This window comes from Electrona antarctica, assembly GCF_951216825.1.
Source record: "Electrona antarctica genome assembly, chromosome: 6".
Taxonomy (NCBI): Eukaryota; Metazoa; Chordata; class Actinopteri; order Myctophiformes; family Myctophidae; genus Electrona; species Electrona antarctica.
In genome coordinates this window covers 21,110,928-21,126,985 of record NC_136811.1, presented here as the reverse complement: position 1 = coordinate 21,126,985, position 16,058 = coordinate 21,110,928, and the positions used below count along the sequence as shown (strand labels likewise).

Below are 16,058 nucleotides of genomic sequence, written 5' to 3'. Positions count from 1 at the left end.
TGAAAGAAATAGGGCGAGGAGCATGTTTTAAGACAAGCCTTCCAGTTACAATCTGGGGACCATCATAATCGAATCTGAGTGATCGTCGATGATGATTATGATATTATGATATATATCCCAGAAGATATCTAGTCTCAGATCATTACATTATTTACAAATGTACATTATTGCCTGCCTAGGACCTACTGTACATATGTATGGTTCATTATTTAAATATTAGAATGAGCTATTTACTCCACATTCACAATGCTGAAAAACAGGAGTCAGGCCACATCACTGTTAGTTGTATAATGCATGTGGCCAGAGCGAATGTGCTGACACCAGTAATTATTAATAGTACAAGCAAAATAAGTTACAGTATGGGCCCTATCTTGCCTTACCCCTAAATGTATTTGCCTTTTTTTTACTATTTTGAAAAACATTTTAAAATAGTTCAACTACATCGACACATAGTGAGCTTGTAGATCGGCTATTTGAACCATTTTAAAAGGTTTTTCAAAATAGTAAAAAATGGCAAATAAGTTTAGGGATAAGGGGTAAGGGGTGGCGTAAGATATAGCTCTATCTGTTTAATGGAACTTAATTGTTTTTCATCTCAGCTTACATCACCTCTAATTATTACAGTTTCCATTTAAAAGGAGGATAGATGACAAAAAAGGGACAAGGTTCATTGCTTTATCATTTGCAGAACAGAAAGAATATTTAATATACCGCACTCATAGTTGAAATTCTGTCACCCAGTTAGTACCAAAGAGCACCTTGTTCACCTTGTTGTAGATTTTTACTCCGGCCAAACAGATGCGCTTCTTCCTCTCTTTTTTTATTTTTCTACAACTAAATCTCCATTGAATACTACTATTTAAATTATGAGGCCATGGTTATCATGGTATAATGATTACACCACAACCTCTCGTATATTAGTGCTTTTATAACATGGTTGCCAATGCCAACAGCAAACAGATTGACCCACAATTTTAACCAACGTTTTTAACAGTATACTACATTTATGTATTATGCTTACATATCAAAACCTCTCACACGTTATAGCCCTCGGTTATTCTGATTCTATAAAGGACGACTTCTATCCTCTCTGTTATAACGGGGAGCTCAAATTTGATCAAGTTATGATGATATTACATCTCAATCAAAACTGCATGGAATTTCTGCAATCCAGGAAGCATAGCTACCTATTGACTGAAAACAGGTTCTGTCTGTGTCATGCAAAGTGTCTAGATTGACTCCAAAGACAATATTTCTGATCTTGCCAAAAGGTTAAAGAGAGCTTGAGGCAGAACTTAAGCAAACATTGTTTTACAAACCTGCTCTAGGACATCCAACTTCAGGTCCAACTTGCTGAGAACCACATCTCCTCCCCACAAAGACAACTGCAAGTCAGAAGGCTTGAGATTCTTAATGTATTTGTTTACATAGCTCATCAGAAGCGGTGTAACATAAGACTCCAACATCTTGGCCCCGTCCTGAAAACACATGCATGGAACAAATACGTTAGGATTTACAGCCGATTTCGATCCCGATTCTTTTGGACCCATATTGTGTCCAATAGAAAAGAAAATGCAGAATCGATTAAAATCAACTTGAAAAACATAGAATTGATTAAAGTTTTTCAAAAATATAAAATTCAAACATAGCTGATCTTCAAGCTCGTTTCACAACATAAGGTTGTGAAACGTTGTGAACATGTAGATATGCTATTTTTGTGTTGTTCTCCTATAATGCCACGCCCAAAATAGGGACTATTGGTAGTGGTTAAAAATTGGGACACATAATGCATATGCCTAATGTGTTAATCTAATTATTAATTCATGATTATTACAAGAAATATTTTCACGATATATTGCTATGAAAAAAGGAACACAATGTACAGCAATCTTTCAGGAGAGATGAGCAGAGTATATAAGAGAAGACAACAGCAAGAGAAACCTAAACTTATGTTTGGCCCTATCTAGAGCAATATCTTAATTAATCTGAATAGCTAAATTAGGAAATTAGGAAATTGTAACTACATGGTTGGTCATCCTTTCAATTCTGATAATTGTGGTTAGCTCAGAATCAACTTTGGTGTCACACCACACAGGTTTACAAACTGTGTAAAACAGGGTGAAATTAGTTTTTTGTGCAAGCCCTGCAATGTTTTTTGGTTTTTTTTTATACATAAGATAGTAAGAGGGAAGAGAGATCAATTTAAAAAATATATATATAAAAATATATTAAAAAATGATATATATTATATATACATATATATATATATATATATATATTATATATATATTATATATACAGTATATATATATATATTTATTTATTTTTTCCTTTTTTCATTATCTACATATTCACATAGTACCGGATATCTATCCAGTGCGGTAAGTGGTACCTGAGGTAAGACAATATAAAGGTGCGTAAACATAACAGCACATATATACTGTACACATGATATGCTATGGACGTTAGTTAAGGTGTGAGAAAAAGAAAACAAGTTGTAAATGGGATTAAGGTGCAAAGTGTCAGTGTGTGTCGACCACATAGTAAGTCCAGTTAGTCCACACATAAGGTAACTGATAGGGGCGGCAGGGTCTCAGGGGGAGTGGCCGGTAGGTAGTTTGGCCGGATGGAACCGCAAGGTTCCCAGTTTGATCCCAGGCTCCCCCAGAGTTAGTGTTGAAGGATCCTTGAGCAAGACTCTGAGTCTGAACCCTTAATTGCTCCCAATGTGCAGGTTGGTGCCTTGCTTGGTTTCTTCTGCAGTTGGCCCGTCTGTGTATGAATGTGGGTATCAGGTACGGTCGCCCATAAACCATCTCGCCCCTCGATTTTTCCGCTGACCTGACGCCGACCGCTCGGTCCGACAGTTCTTGTATTCTTTATTTTGTTTTACTGAGAATAATGTTAGAAATAAGTTTAGGGTTAGGCATAGTTTTACTGGGGTTAAGTTTAGGTATAGGGTTAGGTGTCGGCATTAGTTTTACTGAGGTTACGGTTAGGAATAAGGTTAGGTTTAACCGTTTAAGCATAATTTACTTAGGTTACTTTAGGAATGCCAGGCCACGCAGTTCCGTCGGCTGTACGCCTGGGGCGAGTTGGTAAAGGGGCGAGTCGTTTGGTATTCTGAATGTGTGTGTGAATGGGTGAATGAATGTAATGCACAATCTATGTAAAGCGCTTTGGATAAAAGCGCTATATAAATTCACCATTTACCATTTACTGACACTGGTATAATCTGTAGGTTTACTACAGCTGTTACAGCTACAGCCTACATACAGTAGCTGTATGTAGCCCTAGAATGTATCCTGTTGTTACATACAGTTTGTACAGTATTCCACATACAGGAGCCATAGAACTCTTCCGTCCGCTCCTGGTTGAAATGAATTATGCGCGGCCTAAATGTGATAAATGCTCCGTTTGTACTCACCCATTAAATAATTCCGAAGACGTGGAGTGAAATTTTGTCCTCTAGTTTCATATCCATGTGAAAGTTCTGGCACAAAACGTGCATTTAGTCAATTATCTCCACCTTTTCACGAGATGCACACGGACGTCTTTCTCTCCGGGCAAAGGGGCCCGGAATGACAGCTGGACTTTATTTATCAAAACTTCCTCTGATCACCACAAACGTCATCACCAATTGACCAGGGAAGCACAAATGTTTGGGACACACAATTGGCAGGTGCCTTGTGATAGGTGCTGGGTAATTAAGCACCTGCACAAACCTGACAAACCTGCCAATTGTGTGACCCAAACTTTTTCCTGGTTAATTGATGACGTCTGTGGTAAACAAGAGGAAGTATTGGTAAAATCAGTCCATCGATCATTCCGGGCCTCTCGTCCGGAGGGAAAGTCGTCCGTGTGCATCTCGTGAAAAGGTGGAGATAATTGACTAAATACACGTTTTGTGCCAGAACTTTCACATGGATATGAAACTAGAGGACCATATTTCACTCCACGACTTTGGAATTATTTAATGGGTGAGTACAAACGGAGCATTTATCACATTTAGGCCGTGCATAATTCATTTTAACCAGGAGCGGACGGAAGCGATCTATGCCTGTGATACAGAATTTACGAAGTATATGAATGATCACAGACATTCTAGGTCTACACTCTACAGCAGGGGTGCCCACACTTTTTGACTTGAGAGCTACTTTCAAAATGACCAGCTCGGCAAGATCTACCCACCAAATCAATTATTATACCATTGCTGAAAATAGTTTAAATATGTACCTGAGGGGGCTTCGGAATAGTAGAGTTTGCGTTACATTCTGTACAGTATAAGACAAATGCACTTGGAATGGGAAATAGAGGGGGGGAAAGGGAAATGTTTTTTTTTTATTGTTTTTTTTCTTCAATATATTTAAATGAAATACTCTTTAGGGGCATGTCATGTGATCTACCTGCACAGCCTTTGTGATCTACTGGTAGATCGCGATCTACCTTTTGGGCACCCCTGCTCTACAGCCTACAGTACTAGAATCGGTGATATCTACATACATTTCATTATGTATTCCACATATATAAACACAGCCATTATGAGCCATAGATCACTCCTATGTTGGTGAGTCATAGCAGCAGCGGTTGTAACGGTTGTAGTGCTACATGTGTACTAAACTAACACAATAAATAATGGATCAACTTGGGGTCACCTATTGTGAGTCAACTGTCAATTGTGTGCCTCATACTCTATGCAATAGCCTCACTGTAGGTGATAGGGAGGGGTATTACTCTAGATGACAATAGCTTTGATTGATTGAATACTTTATTAACAGTTCGTAAAAAGTACAGAGGTACAGTTATGCAATAATGCTATAAGGATAACACAAGAAGTCAGAGGGCTTGTTTCCATTGTGGCCCTATCGTATGTATTCAATAAATCGAGACATATAAAGACATATGGTACTACACAAGGCAAGCTTATTTTGGCAAGCTATGCAGTTATAGTATGTAATATCACAGCCATAGGGCTATGACAGCTACACAGATAACTGTAAAGATGCGTCTATTGTATGTGCACTGCTTGCAAGTCGAGAGAATTTCAGAATTTCAGGTATTCTACTTTTGGGAGTATCAGTGCAACTTAAGATGACAGGAGTTAGCCAAGTTAGCTACGCTACTTTATAGTTTCTTTCTACGCATAGGCTACGCATTTTTCTTGTACACAACCGGTGATTAAAGGCGTAATGAATATGATTACATATCAAACCATGTCTCTTAGCAGGCAAATACTGTATGATGAAAAAGTTACTGCTAGCAGGCTAGCAATGCTGCTATGTTGTCATTCTAAACGCAGAGAAGCTAAGCTAACTGCTCGTTGAGGGGTAGCAGTGTTTATGTCGTCCCAGCAAAACGAAGCGTCCTGCCACCGCACCGATAAAACGTAACGTTGTCTCCTTACTTAATTGCTGCAGTTTCCCCTGACGCTATGCCTTCAATTCCACAGCTATAACGACACATTCATCCCGTTTGCTGAGGTGAGCCACATCCCTCCATGGTCTCAGGCAAACGTCATCAGAGTAAACATCAACACACTTCCTTATGCCCTACTTCCACTGCGTCACGTCCTGTGACGTACTACTGTCGGCTCATCCCCCCTGGAAACTCCCATTTACCTGCTAGCAGTTTGTGGACACAGCCAGCCAGGACAGAGCCCCATCTGCCTCGCATTCGCTTATTATTGTAGACCCGAATGTGAGTTCCAGTTACTGTAGCCTATATACTGCATGGATTTTTAACAGCACATATATGTGCCAAATAAGCTGCGCACGCGCGCGCGCGCACACACACACACACACACACACACACACACACACACACACACACACACACACACACACACTGACACACACACACACACACACACTTCCTTTTAATTGTCGAATCATGACGCTTTGTGAAAATAAAATGCAGAGACACTGAACAATGACAATTATGAAAAATTAATGATTATTGTGCAAATTTAGAAAGGAAAACAAATCTACCTATAACCCTAGCCCTATTTTTTGCCCGTCATCTGGTGCTTGGTGATAGACAGGATGGAATCACACATGAGGCAAAGCTCATGGGGAGTGGGCGAGTGGGGGTGCCTCTAAGGCCAGACTTAGCCTATAGCCTGCCTACTAACTCTTAACTTCAGCACAAATCAAGAGCGGGTGGCATAGGCTAATTAATTTCTGAAAGTATAGGCTACAGTTTTCTAAATGCAACAACATATCAAATAGGCTATTTGAACATTCAATATGCTATCTGTTGATAGACTATATACACATATGATATGATATATCCAATTTGCTGATAGTCTGCACAGTGAGTGTACACATATTAATTCACTATTGCGGATAGTCTGTATAGGCCACACACACGCGCACGCACACACACAAGTGCGAGCGCACACGCACGCACGCACACACACACACACACACACACACACACACACACGGAGTGTGCAAAGTCCAACCTCATTGATAGACATATAATATATATTCATATATGTTCACTCATTCAGAGATGCAGTATAGGACCAGCTCAGTATTTTAATTTATATTTATTACAAAAAAATATGTTCATTCATCTTGGTTTTGCTCTTGACTTAAATCTCTTATAGCATACCTCTTCTGTGTTTCCCTCTCACTGTTGCTGCAGACATCACCTGCTTTTCCCTTCTGTGATGTTTGTCTTTATCATATCTTCTTATCTTATTTCCTTACATTCTGTCAAAGGAAAGTTTCCCGTGCATGGGTCCATGGGCCGTATAAATAGGCTATTTACAAATAATGCATATGCTAATACGTTATTTGGAGATCTAATGCAAGAAATAGGTAAAGGCCTGTTGAATTTGGGAAAGCAAACCCGTGAGTCCCTTGCCGAATATAACGGATTGTCAGGATTGAACACTTGTATTCGGCAATAACAGCGACACATGCAATTATAAGCTTCTCCAGACCACATTTTCCAAAATGATAGCCACCGCAGACATTTCAATTTTTGTCTCAGAGATTTGACCAGTAACAAAATACCAACGATAATTCTGCAGCTAATTGTATTGCAGCGTGCAGTCACAGCATGCAGTCCAAGTCCCCTGAGGACACAGTCCACATATAGTCCACTCGAAGCTATTCACTGTCCAATGCTGCAGCTATGGGTTGTAGCCAATTCAGTGGTCTGTCCACTGACCATGGTCTCTAACACGGACCACTAGCTATTCACTGTAGAATTTGACCATGTGACTGACTCGCGCTGTGTGTGTGTGTGTGTGTGTGTGTGTGTGTGTGTGTGTGTGTGTGTGTGTGTGTGTGTGTGTGTGTGTGGTGTGTGTGTGTCACGCGCGCGCGCGTCTCATTCAATATAGGCCTATTTAAAGCACGCATGTTCTCCCGCACATTGCTGTTTGATGTGTTCAACGCACCATTTTGAATGATTTTGTAGACTACCACTCGCAACCTGTTACCGAATTCGAAAAGCATTTATAGAAAAGATTTTGCACTAGATATATTCAAACACGTTGTGATTATAAATATGTGTAATATTTGTTCCTTATATGTTTATGATGGCAATAAAATCTGTGCACAAAAAATACGTTTCATTCCAACCAAATTAAGGACCTTTGTCCCTCATTTGAAACTATAGGTATACGGATTAATTTTAAGTGAGTAAAACAGGGGGAAAAGATCTGAAATGTTCTTTCTGCAGTAGGCTTACCAATCAAGCTGACCCGTTCAATAATTTAAAATTGACAGTAAAGGAATTTAGAATTAATAGCCATGGCTGCTTGTCACGTAGGCATATAGGCTACGTTTTTGACCAAGATTTTAAAGCGAAAGTTAATCATCAAAGGCTATATGTGTGTGTGAAACTTTAGGAACTAATGCCTAATAAAGACACATCAAGGTCGTTTTTTTCTGCGTGTATCACCTTTACTGTTACAGAAATATTTCGTTGAATCAAGCGATTGGTGAGTCAAAGGTAATTACCAGCAAATCGGAAATCATTTTAATGAATCTCTTACTGTTGTATTATTATTATTATTATTATTATTATTATTATTATTATTATTATTATTATTATTATTATTATTATTATTATTATTATTATTATTATTATAATTATTATTATTATTATTATTATTATTATTATGCTACGATAGGCAACACCATTGTACACGTGCTTTCATACGTGTTCTTCATTAGCCTATAATCAATATCCTCTGCCTATTGTTCTAAATGTTTTTTTGCCTCAATACATTTATTGTGGGAAGTGTTGCGCTTTTATTTATGTATTCTTTCTGAGTTAGACGTCATGTCCTTAAGGAAATTATTAAGAAAGTTTTATGACGGTAAATGGGCCTTCAATTCAAAGGCTATTTGAACGATAATTTAATATAATAATAAATAATTCATAAGCCATGTTACCGTTCATGCAGTTTTCAGAGTCAGGTGTAATAATTCAGATTCGATTTAAGAACCGATCAAATGTTTTCAATATATATGGTCTATACAGTTACAAGGTATTTCTATACATAGACACCACTCTGAAAAATAGGCCGAGGGGAGATAGACACACCAAAGGAGTGACATATAGCGACAAACCATCAAAAATAAGGTCGGCTGCATCAATAGACAACGTTCTTGATAATGGCCGCGCTGCATTTTTCTGATTTTTAACTTCGATTTAATTTCATATTCATGTTCAATGACATCAAATTCACAGAAACGATGAATGGGTTGGGTGCAATCCAGCGGCTGTTAAGATTTATATTTGGAGCTTGCTGAACCAATATGTCTAGGCACACGGTCAAAAACTAACATTTTCCCACAAGGCCAACTAGGCTATAATTAGTTTGTAATGGATGTTTACTTTGTCATAAATAGTGATAATAATGGTAATGATTTTAATAAATTGAGTCACCGTTTCCGTATAGGATATATGCTTTGATTTTTCGCTTCATTGCCTTTGAGTATGTCTTTACACTGCTGCCTGCTGGCACTTTGCAGGGCAGTTAATATCAGAGTTTATGATGATAAAGATATCCGAGTTGCTAATGCTGTTAATATAATGCTAATAGCCTCTTGTCCGTGTTATATTTCCAGATGATAATGGCAGCTAAAAATAAAACTAAGAAACGTATAAACATATACTGCATGTATATATAGGCCTACAATAATTGCCTATATGTATATGGCCTGATACTATTAAATGGACAAATAAAAGGATAAATATTGATCCTTTTCCATATATACTAATTTAGCAGTCGTGATTGTGCCCCCAATTATATTTGGCATTTGAAAGGCTTGCCTGGTTTTGTTTTCTTCCGTCTGTTCATCCTGACAGCTCATTCTGCCAACTGCTGCCTATATATACTCGTGCTTATTTTCGTTAAACAACTAAGCTATAAAGCCAATTTACATGGTAAATTGTTTCAAATATTCATGTTGGGCTTCGACTTTCAGCCACACATATAGGATACTGTATGTTTCAAAGCATGGTGCAAGGCATGAAAAAAACACGGTTGAGAATGCAGTCTTAACTGAAATATTTAACTTGCTTTATTTCTAAAATACAATTTAACATACTTTAAACTTATGGCTGTTTTAACAACATTTCATTTCAATGACAAGAAAATAAAAAATAAAAAACATTATTTACATGGTCTTGATATTTACAGGTGATATGAAAGATGCAAGGCACGGCATGGCTCCACTGCTGCTGGACTGATGCAACCAATCCCACTGTCTGTTAATTGTACTGTAAAGTGTCCTCGTCATTTCGAGATTGTCTTTGAACAACAACAAAAGCATTGCTGACTTGTCGTCTTCCGTTTTGTCCATTTATTGTTATTTGATAGTTTTATAGCAGCCATCTCGGCTAGTAGTCCTGATGAGGGGTGTGCGTCAAACTGTGCCGTCGCAAGTCACAGTTGCGCCGAAACACCTTTCCGCAGCGGTCACAGCTGTAGGGCTTGATGTCTGTATGGGTAAGAAGGTGAGTTTTCAGGTTACTTCTTTGATTAAAGGTTCTTCCGCATGTGGGGCATTTGTGAGGAGATTCCTGTTTAGATTTAAAGCAAGCAAAGGATTATTCCCTTTAATTGTATAATAGGCTACTTTGTGTCATCTTTTTCAGTCATTTTCTTTTTATTTCACTGTAATGCTAATTACTGCGAATAATGATCACTGAGTGAAATTGACGCTTAAATTTGACATAAGAATGCATGTTTAACTTGCTGGCTTGGATCACGTTTTGGTAATTGGCCAAATAGGTTGTGAAAACTTAATTCATGTCCCCAATGCATTTAGTAGGCCTATACATGTCACATGATGCATATATAGGGAAATTAAGAATTTCACTCTCTCAATTCACACAGTTTACATAGGTTACATATTGTACAAAAGCATATTATTCATAATGTTGATACCTTACCTGCATATGTAGGGTTTTATGGACGGCTAGAGTTCGAGATTGACAGAATCCCTTCCCACATTCTTGACATTTGAATGGTTTTTCCTTGGAGTGGATGTATCTGTAAAACAGGGGAGACACATAATCACATTTCTGCTTGTGTAACGATTTGTATAGCCGTTACAAGCACCAGTAGAAGTTAAGGAGAACTTCGTGGTGCGTAAAAGCACTTTAGCCCCTCATGGAGAAGACTGGGAATATATAGGTTCTCCGGTAGAAAAGGGAATAATAATGATAATAATAAAACAAGGAATTAGAATTTCTTCTTTCCCCAAACTATTTTGAATTGGGGTATGTTACTCGTGATTCATACAAGTTGGAAATAATCTCTTGATTACTTCAATTGATTGCAGTGAGTCAGTGGCTTAACAAAATCGCTATAGCCTGTAGCCTATAATGAACAGATTATGATTCTTACCTATGGTCTCTGAGATGATCTTGTCTTCTAAAGGCCTTGTGGCATATATCACAGGTATAAGGCCGCTCGTCTGTGTGCGTCCTCTCGTGGATGAGAAGGTTGTAGGACTTGGTGAAATGCCTGCCACAGAACTTGCAAATAAATTCCTTTTTAGTCTTGGACGGGAGCCTCCCTCGGGTGGGTTTTCTGTCCGGGGACAGCTTGCTCAGCTCAGAGATCGTGCCCCCAAGCCCCGCTGTCAACTTAGCAAGATCCGCAACTTTTGGTGGGTCCTCCTGAGTGGCCGCGATGGCAAGGTTAGCAAAGTCAAACCTCGGCCTGTCCTTGTGCATGAGTGCGGGTAGAACGTGCGTAAGGGCACCTTGTTTTGGGTGGAAGAGGTGCGCTGCAGCTGCGAACGGTAACGCAGGGAAGGGGAATCTGGGGTCCACCAGACCCTGGGCAGCCATTTCCGTTATTGTGGACCTCAGTCCTTGCATGTGCGGATACCCCAGTGTCCAGTGGTTCATGTGCATGGTCTGCAACGCACTGAGGCCATACAATCCCTGCAGCTGGTCAACGGCAGCGGGGAAAGTGTTGACAGTCTGCAGGAAGGAGTAGTTGGTCAGCTGGAGGGACGGGTGCAGAGGGATCGGCGCGGGCAGGGCTTTGCTTCCCATCGTGGCGAAGGTCGTGCAGCTCAAGCCGAGGACGCAGTGAGGACCCTGTTCGGGAAAAAGGAAAAAACACAGGTAAGCTCTGGTTGAAAAAATAAAACAAAACTAAAAACCCCAAGTCAAGTGAAATGTTATTATAGGCCTATAGCCATAGCCTATCACAAAACATGTATACCAAAGGGCTGCAAACGTCATAACAAAACACAAATAACGCCTGCGATAAATGTTTCTTTAGCTTAAATCTAATTTCTGAAGTTCAATCATGGAAAACACACGGCAGATGAATGTTAGAGGCCACAGGCTAATGAACAATTTATTAAAACGTCTCACAAAGCGCCGGTCCTGCATGCCTATCACTCATTCACCTGTCAATAGGCATTCATAAAATAATTGATGCAGTCGACACTATTAGGCTATACACATTGTAAAACAACATAATTGTAGTCTATATGTAGCGAATACAAAGCCAGAAGATTTGTAAATTTGAAATCTTGCCATGTGAACAAACGTGTTATTCCCCCACGCGTGTGACTCAGAATAAAACAGACCGCAAAAATGTTAGCTTTTAACCGCAATTACAAATACATTTATCTTTATTCTAAACACACGTATTAGGTCTCTTATTGATGGGGTTAGACTATTTCACAACATGAGAAGAGAGAACACTTTATGGCACGTTGCCCGTCAGCACGATAACAGGCCTATGGCGAATAACCAGTATCCAGTAGTTCTGCAGGCCTATGTCATTAAACAAATATAATAAAGCACTATTCTGTGATCACAATGATCACAATGAGAGGCAAACACTGAATAGCCTACATGTGTCGATGTGTGTGTGATGTGTGCATGTATTGGGGATTGGCAACAAGCAGCAATACACCCATTCATTTTATGTTTTGAAGTTATTACGCTTTGTCAGTCATCCAAAAATAAGTGTCTTGTTGTTTTATTATAAATAATATTGTAGCATGCATGTCATGCATTAGGACATTATATTAATATTTAGTTTGACGCTTATATAGAAGCCTAGTTGTGTAATTTTGTAACTGTGCTCCGATAAGAGATTTGGTAAGTTATTTTAGTTATTAAATTGTGGCCTATATGCCACATGGATCTCTCTATTATATTCCCCTGAGTCGAATGTTACTTTGCTCTTGCCTTTACAGACTAGACTGAGGTTTAACATGTAGCCTAAATTCGCACAGGTGCAATATAAGTCAGCCAAGCTTTGATGCTATTTGAGCAAAAAGACAACAGCGAATTATATTTTCCTTTCAATAACCTTTGGACTTATTTTTCGCATTGCGGTAGCGAGTGCACTTCCTCTGGTGCACGTTCCCACAATCTTTATCAACGTATTTTTTAAAACAAGTAGTCTACTACGTTTTACATTTCTACACATAATAACGAGTTTTTACGAAAGCGAGGGCCACTGCCGATTTCAGCAATGCAAGCTGCCGCGGACAGTTAGACTGACGACCCTGCGAAACAAAATCTTACCCCCAATAAATCGCTGCCAAAGGTCACTCGCACCGAGTCCTGCAGTGTATATCAGTAATCCACAGTGACCTGAAGCGACGAGCTCCAATGCAGCCTCTGTAAAAGTTTTCCAAGTTCGTCCATGAAACTTTCACGTACTCATGCAGGCAACTCTGATATATTGGACTTTGCGCACAGCTGCAAAGATGAGAAAAGTTGCGAGAAGAGACGAAGTGCGCTCGCTGTTGCGAGTTGCAGCCCACGGCAGCGTGTGTCTGTCCCGCGCAGTGCTCGGAGTTGGGCTGGAGTGAAGTGTGCGTAATGAGCACAGGTCCTTCACTTTTCAGGGCTCCGGGCACTGGCGCGCTCAGCCCGCCCTCCGACACGCCTTCTCCCTGTGATTAACTCCAATGTTCTTCTCTGTTTATTTGTGTTTGGATAGCAACTACGGCTCTAGAGTAGAGAACGGTGTTCTGCTCAACCTGCCTCACTGACACTTTTCATGTCCTATATAGCCTACCTTTTTTGGGGAGACATCATTGGAAGCAAAGAGAAACTCGGCGAAAGGGAGAGACATGCATCAATTTTGCAATCCACGCTTTTGCAACGTGCTTTTGGACACTTGAGTAGCTTACAAGACTTTAAAACCAAAGCCTATTGCGTAAATGGAGGGCACATGTAAGAGCCACCACATTAAGTCGTTTTATTTCATTGCGGTAAGAGTAAAAATCCTGAGGTCTGAGCCAGAGAAAAACATCCTCAAATCATCAGCATGGTGAAGAAATGCACAGTAAACAGCTAACAATGTTTTAAGATTTTGGAGATGGGTGCACTTTCTTATACATCCTATCTTAAGACAAACTTTGTAAATCAACATTTAAGCGTAAACATTAAATAATTAAATAATTATTCTATAATTAAAAGTTTTAATTAAAGGCTCTATAATATAAACATATCACCTATTGTATTATTTATTTTATTTTATTTTATGAGTGACCTTATAGCTCACCCCCATCACGATGAATAGGTTTTGATGGGTGTGTTGCATTACCTTTTTGGAAGAAAACTATATATATAATAACAACAATAACAGCAACTATACAACAATTTTAAAAACATCCCGATATGTGACCAAATGGTGCAATATTTCTACGTTATAAATCTTATATCTTTCTAAATCCCCTTGCAGTCGCAATCTATTGGGATTCTATAGTTTTATAAGTCCGTTTTTGTTTCAGTTACATTCACTATAGTCAAAAACATTTCTCACATTTGTCCTGCAGAATAAAGGTTAACGTAAAAAATTAGTCAGATTAGATTAATTAATATGTAGCTACAATAATACAGGCAATCATATTATGTGGAAACAAGATAGGCTATTACGCCTACAATTGTGTCATTTTCTATTGATACATTAATTCATGAGTTTATTGTGATGAAAAATATACAGTAGGAAAAAGCAGGAAAAGTCGATTGTAATATATAGGGCTACTTGTCAAAGAGAAATATCAAAGTACAAAGCCAAGGCTTGCTTTAGATGTGACAATATTGCATTCTATGAGGCAATTTTTATAACAGATTTTTCAGCAATACTATATAATGGACTCTAAAGTGATCGAAGGAAAATGTCTGAAACATTATGTATTTTAATGCGACCTTAAATAGGACAGACACGAGTGGCATTTCTCCAATCTGCAGTTATTCACCCTCAGCTCGGGATAGCTTGTCTGCTGACTGCAGGTCTGCAGCGCCGCTTATTGGGACATTAGCGAAACGACAGGTTTGAGAGACGCATGGTTCAAAAACAGTTCTAAAAGTTGTTCTTTGCAGTTTGCCGCTCCAGATTTAAGATATACTTTTATTGAACGAATTGTATCTTTTTTATTTTCTTGACACGCTATAGGCTAATCTCAAAATTTACAAAAATAAAAACGAACTATCATGGCTGCGGACGGTGAATATATCAATCAATTTCTTAAAATCCAATGCACATTTTGGTTCAGGCTATTTATCTGAACATTTTTCAAAACAAACATATTTCGTCTACTTGACATGCAACAGCATTCATAGGCCATAATAATATCATCACTTCATAAGAGCATGCGTTTCTGTCCTCGCATTCGTCAAGCAAGTAGGCCAAGTTAAATTAGACAAGATAATCAAATGGGTGCAAAGGGCAAGATATATTCTTTTCGGTCAGATCATTTTAGCAGCACTAGGGGAAATTATACCAGCTTACTTTTTTAAAACCTATAAGATTGTTTTTGCTATCTGGCTATTGAATGCATCAAACTATATATAGGGTAGGCCTCAATCTTGTGAGATTGAATAACAAATGGAAAATGCTTTATGGTTTCCGTGTGGCTAAGTATAGGAGTAGATAAAATACATATCCAGAGACAGATTAAATTTAACAGAACCAACAACTTTGCATTTAAAATATAAATTGTCATATAGGCTATGCAGCAAAATCCTCTGCTACATATTTTACTCGCTGAGAAAACCCTGTAAATGTTTAATAAGACCCCAGCAGCTACAGACTAACAAGTTCTGCCATGCATGGCCCACAATAGTATAGACCTATAGGCCTATAGGCATATTGTTTTAATCTGCTTACTGGAAAATTAATATAGGCTTTTTGCCTAATTTAAATTAGCCTATGCTAAGTGGAAACTATATCAATTTCCTGTGGTAGGCTAAAGTTTGAATGCTACTGTGCAATACCCCCCCCCCCCCCCCCCCATGATAATGGCACACTGATACAGGAAAAGTCCAAGCGGTGTTTGACATCTAGTATGATGGGTCTCCTTTCAGCTCTATAAGTATTTAGTTGGTGATAGAGCCCAGGGTTAATGTCATGCCCCTGCCCTATGAGCCCCTTGCAGGCCAGCCGCCATTATTCTGTGATAATATGACTCCCAGAGAGTATCAATGTTACAGCTCAGTGCAGCTGCCAAGTCTGTAATGGCCGACACCCTTCTCTCAATAACACTGGGTGACAGTAAAGAAGCAAAGATATTATACTAACAGGGATATTTAAAATG

General features: G+C 38.9%; 2 protein-coding genes across 2 annotated transcripts in view; both read right to left on the bottom strand.

Annotated features, from left to right (window-relative positions):
- The window catches only part of vps13b (vacuolar protein sorting 13 homolog B), a 405,382-nt gene extending 399,869 nt beyond the window's left edge, over positions 1-5,513 (bottom strand). The window contains exons 1-2 of the mRNA XM_079503680.1: positions 5,405-5,513; positions 1,320-1,478 (exon numbers count right to left, since the gene is read on the bottom strand). Of these exons, the coding sequence (XP_079359806.1) occupies positions 1,320-1,466 (147 nt within the window). The 5' untranslated portion in view covers positions 1,467-1,478; positions 5,405-5,513. The remainder of the gene's footprint in view (positions 1-1,319; positions 1,479-5,404) is intronic.
- Positions 5,514-9,525: 4,012 nt separating this feature from the next.
- osr2 (odd-skipped related transciption factor 2) lies at positions 9,526-13,305 on the bottom strand. The gene is made up of 4 exons (XM_079503372.1): positions 13,036-13,305; positions 10,880-11,583; positions 10,423-10,522; positions 9,526-9,968 (listed from the first exon to the last, which is right to left on the bottom strand). The coding sequence occupies exons 2-4, from the start codon at positions 11,536-11,538 to the stop codon at positions 9,894-9,896; spliced, it is 834 nt and encodes a 277-aa protein (XP_079359498.1). The 5' UTR covers positions 11,539-11,583; positions 13,036-13,305; the 3' UTR covers positions 9,526-9,893.
- Between the last annotated feature and the right edge of the window lie 2,753 nt (positions 13,306-16,058).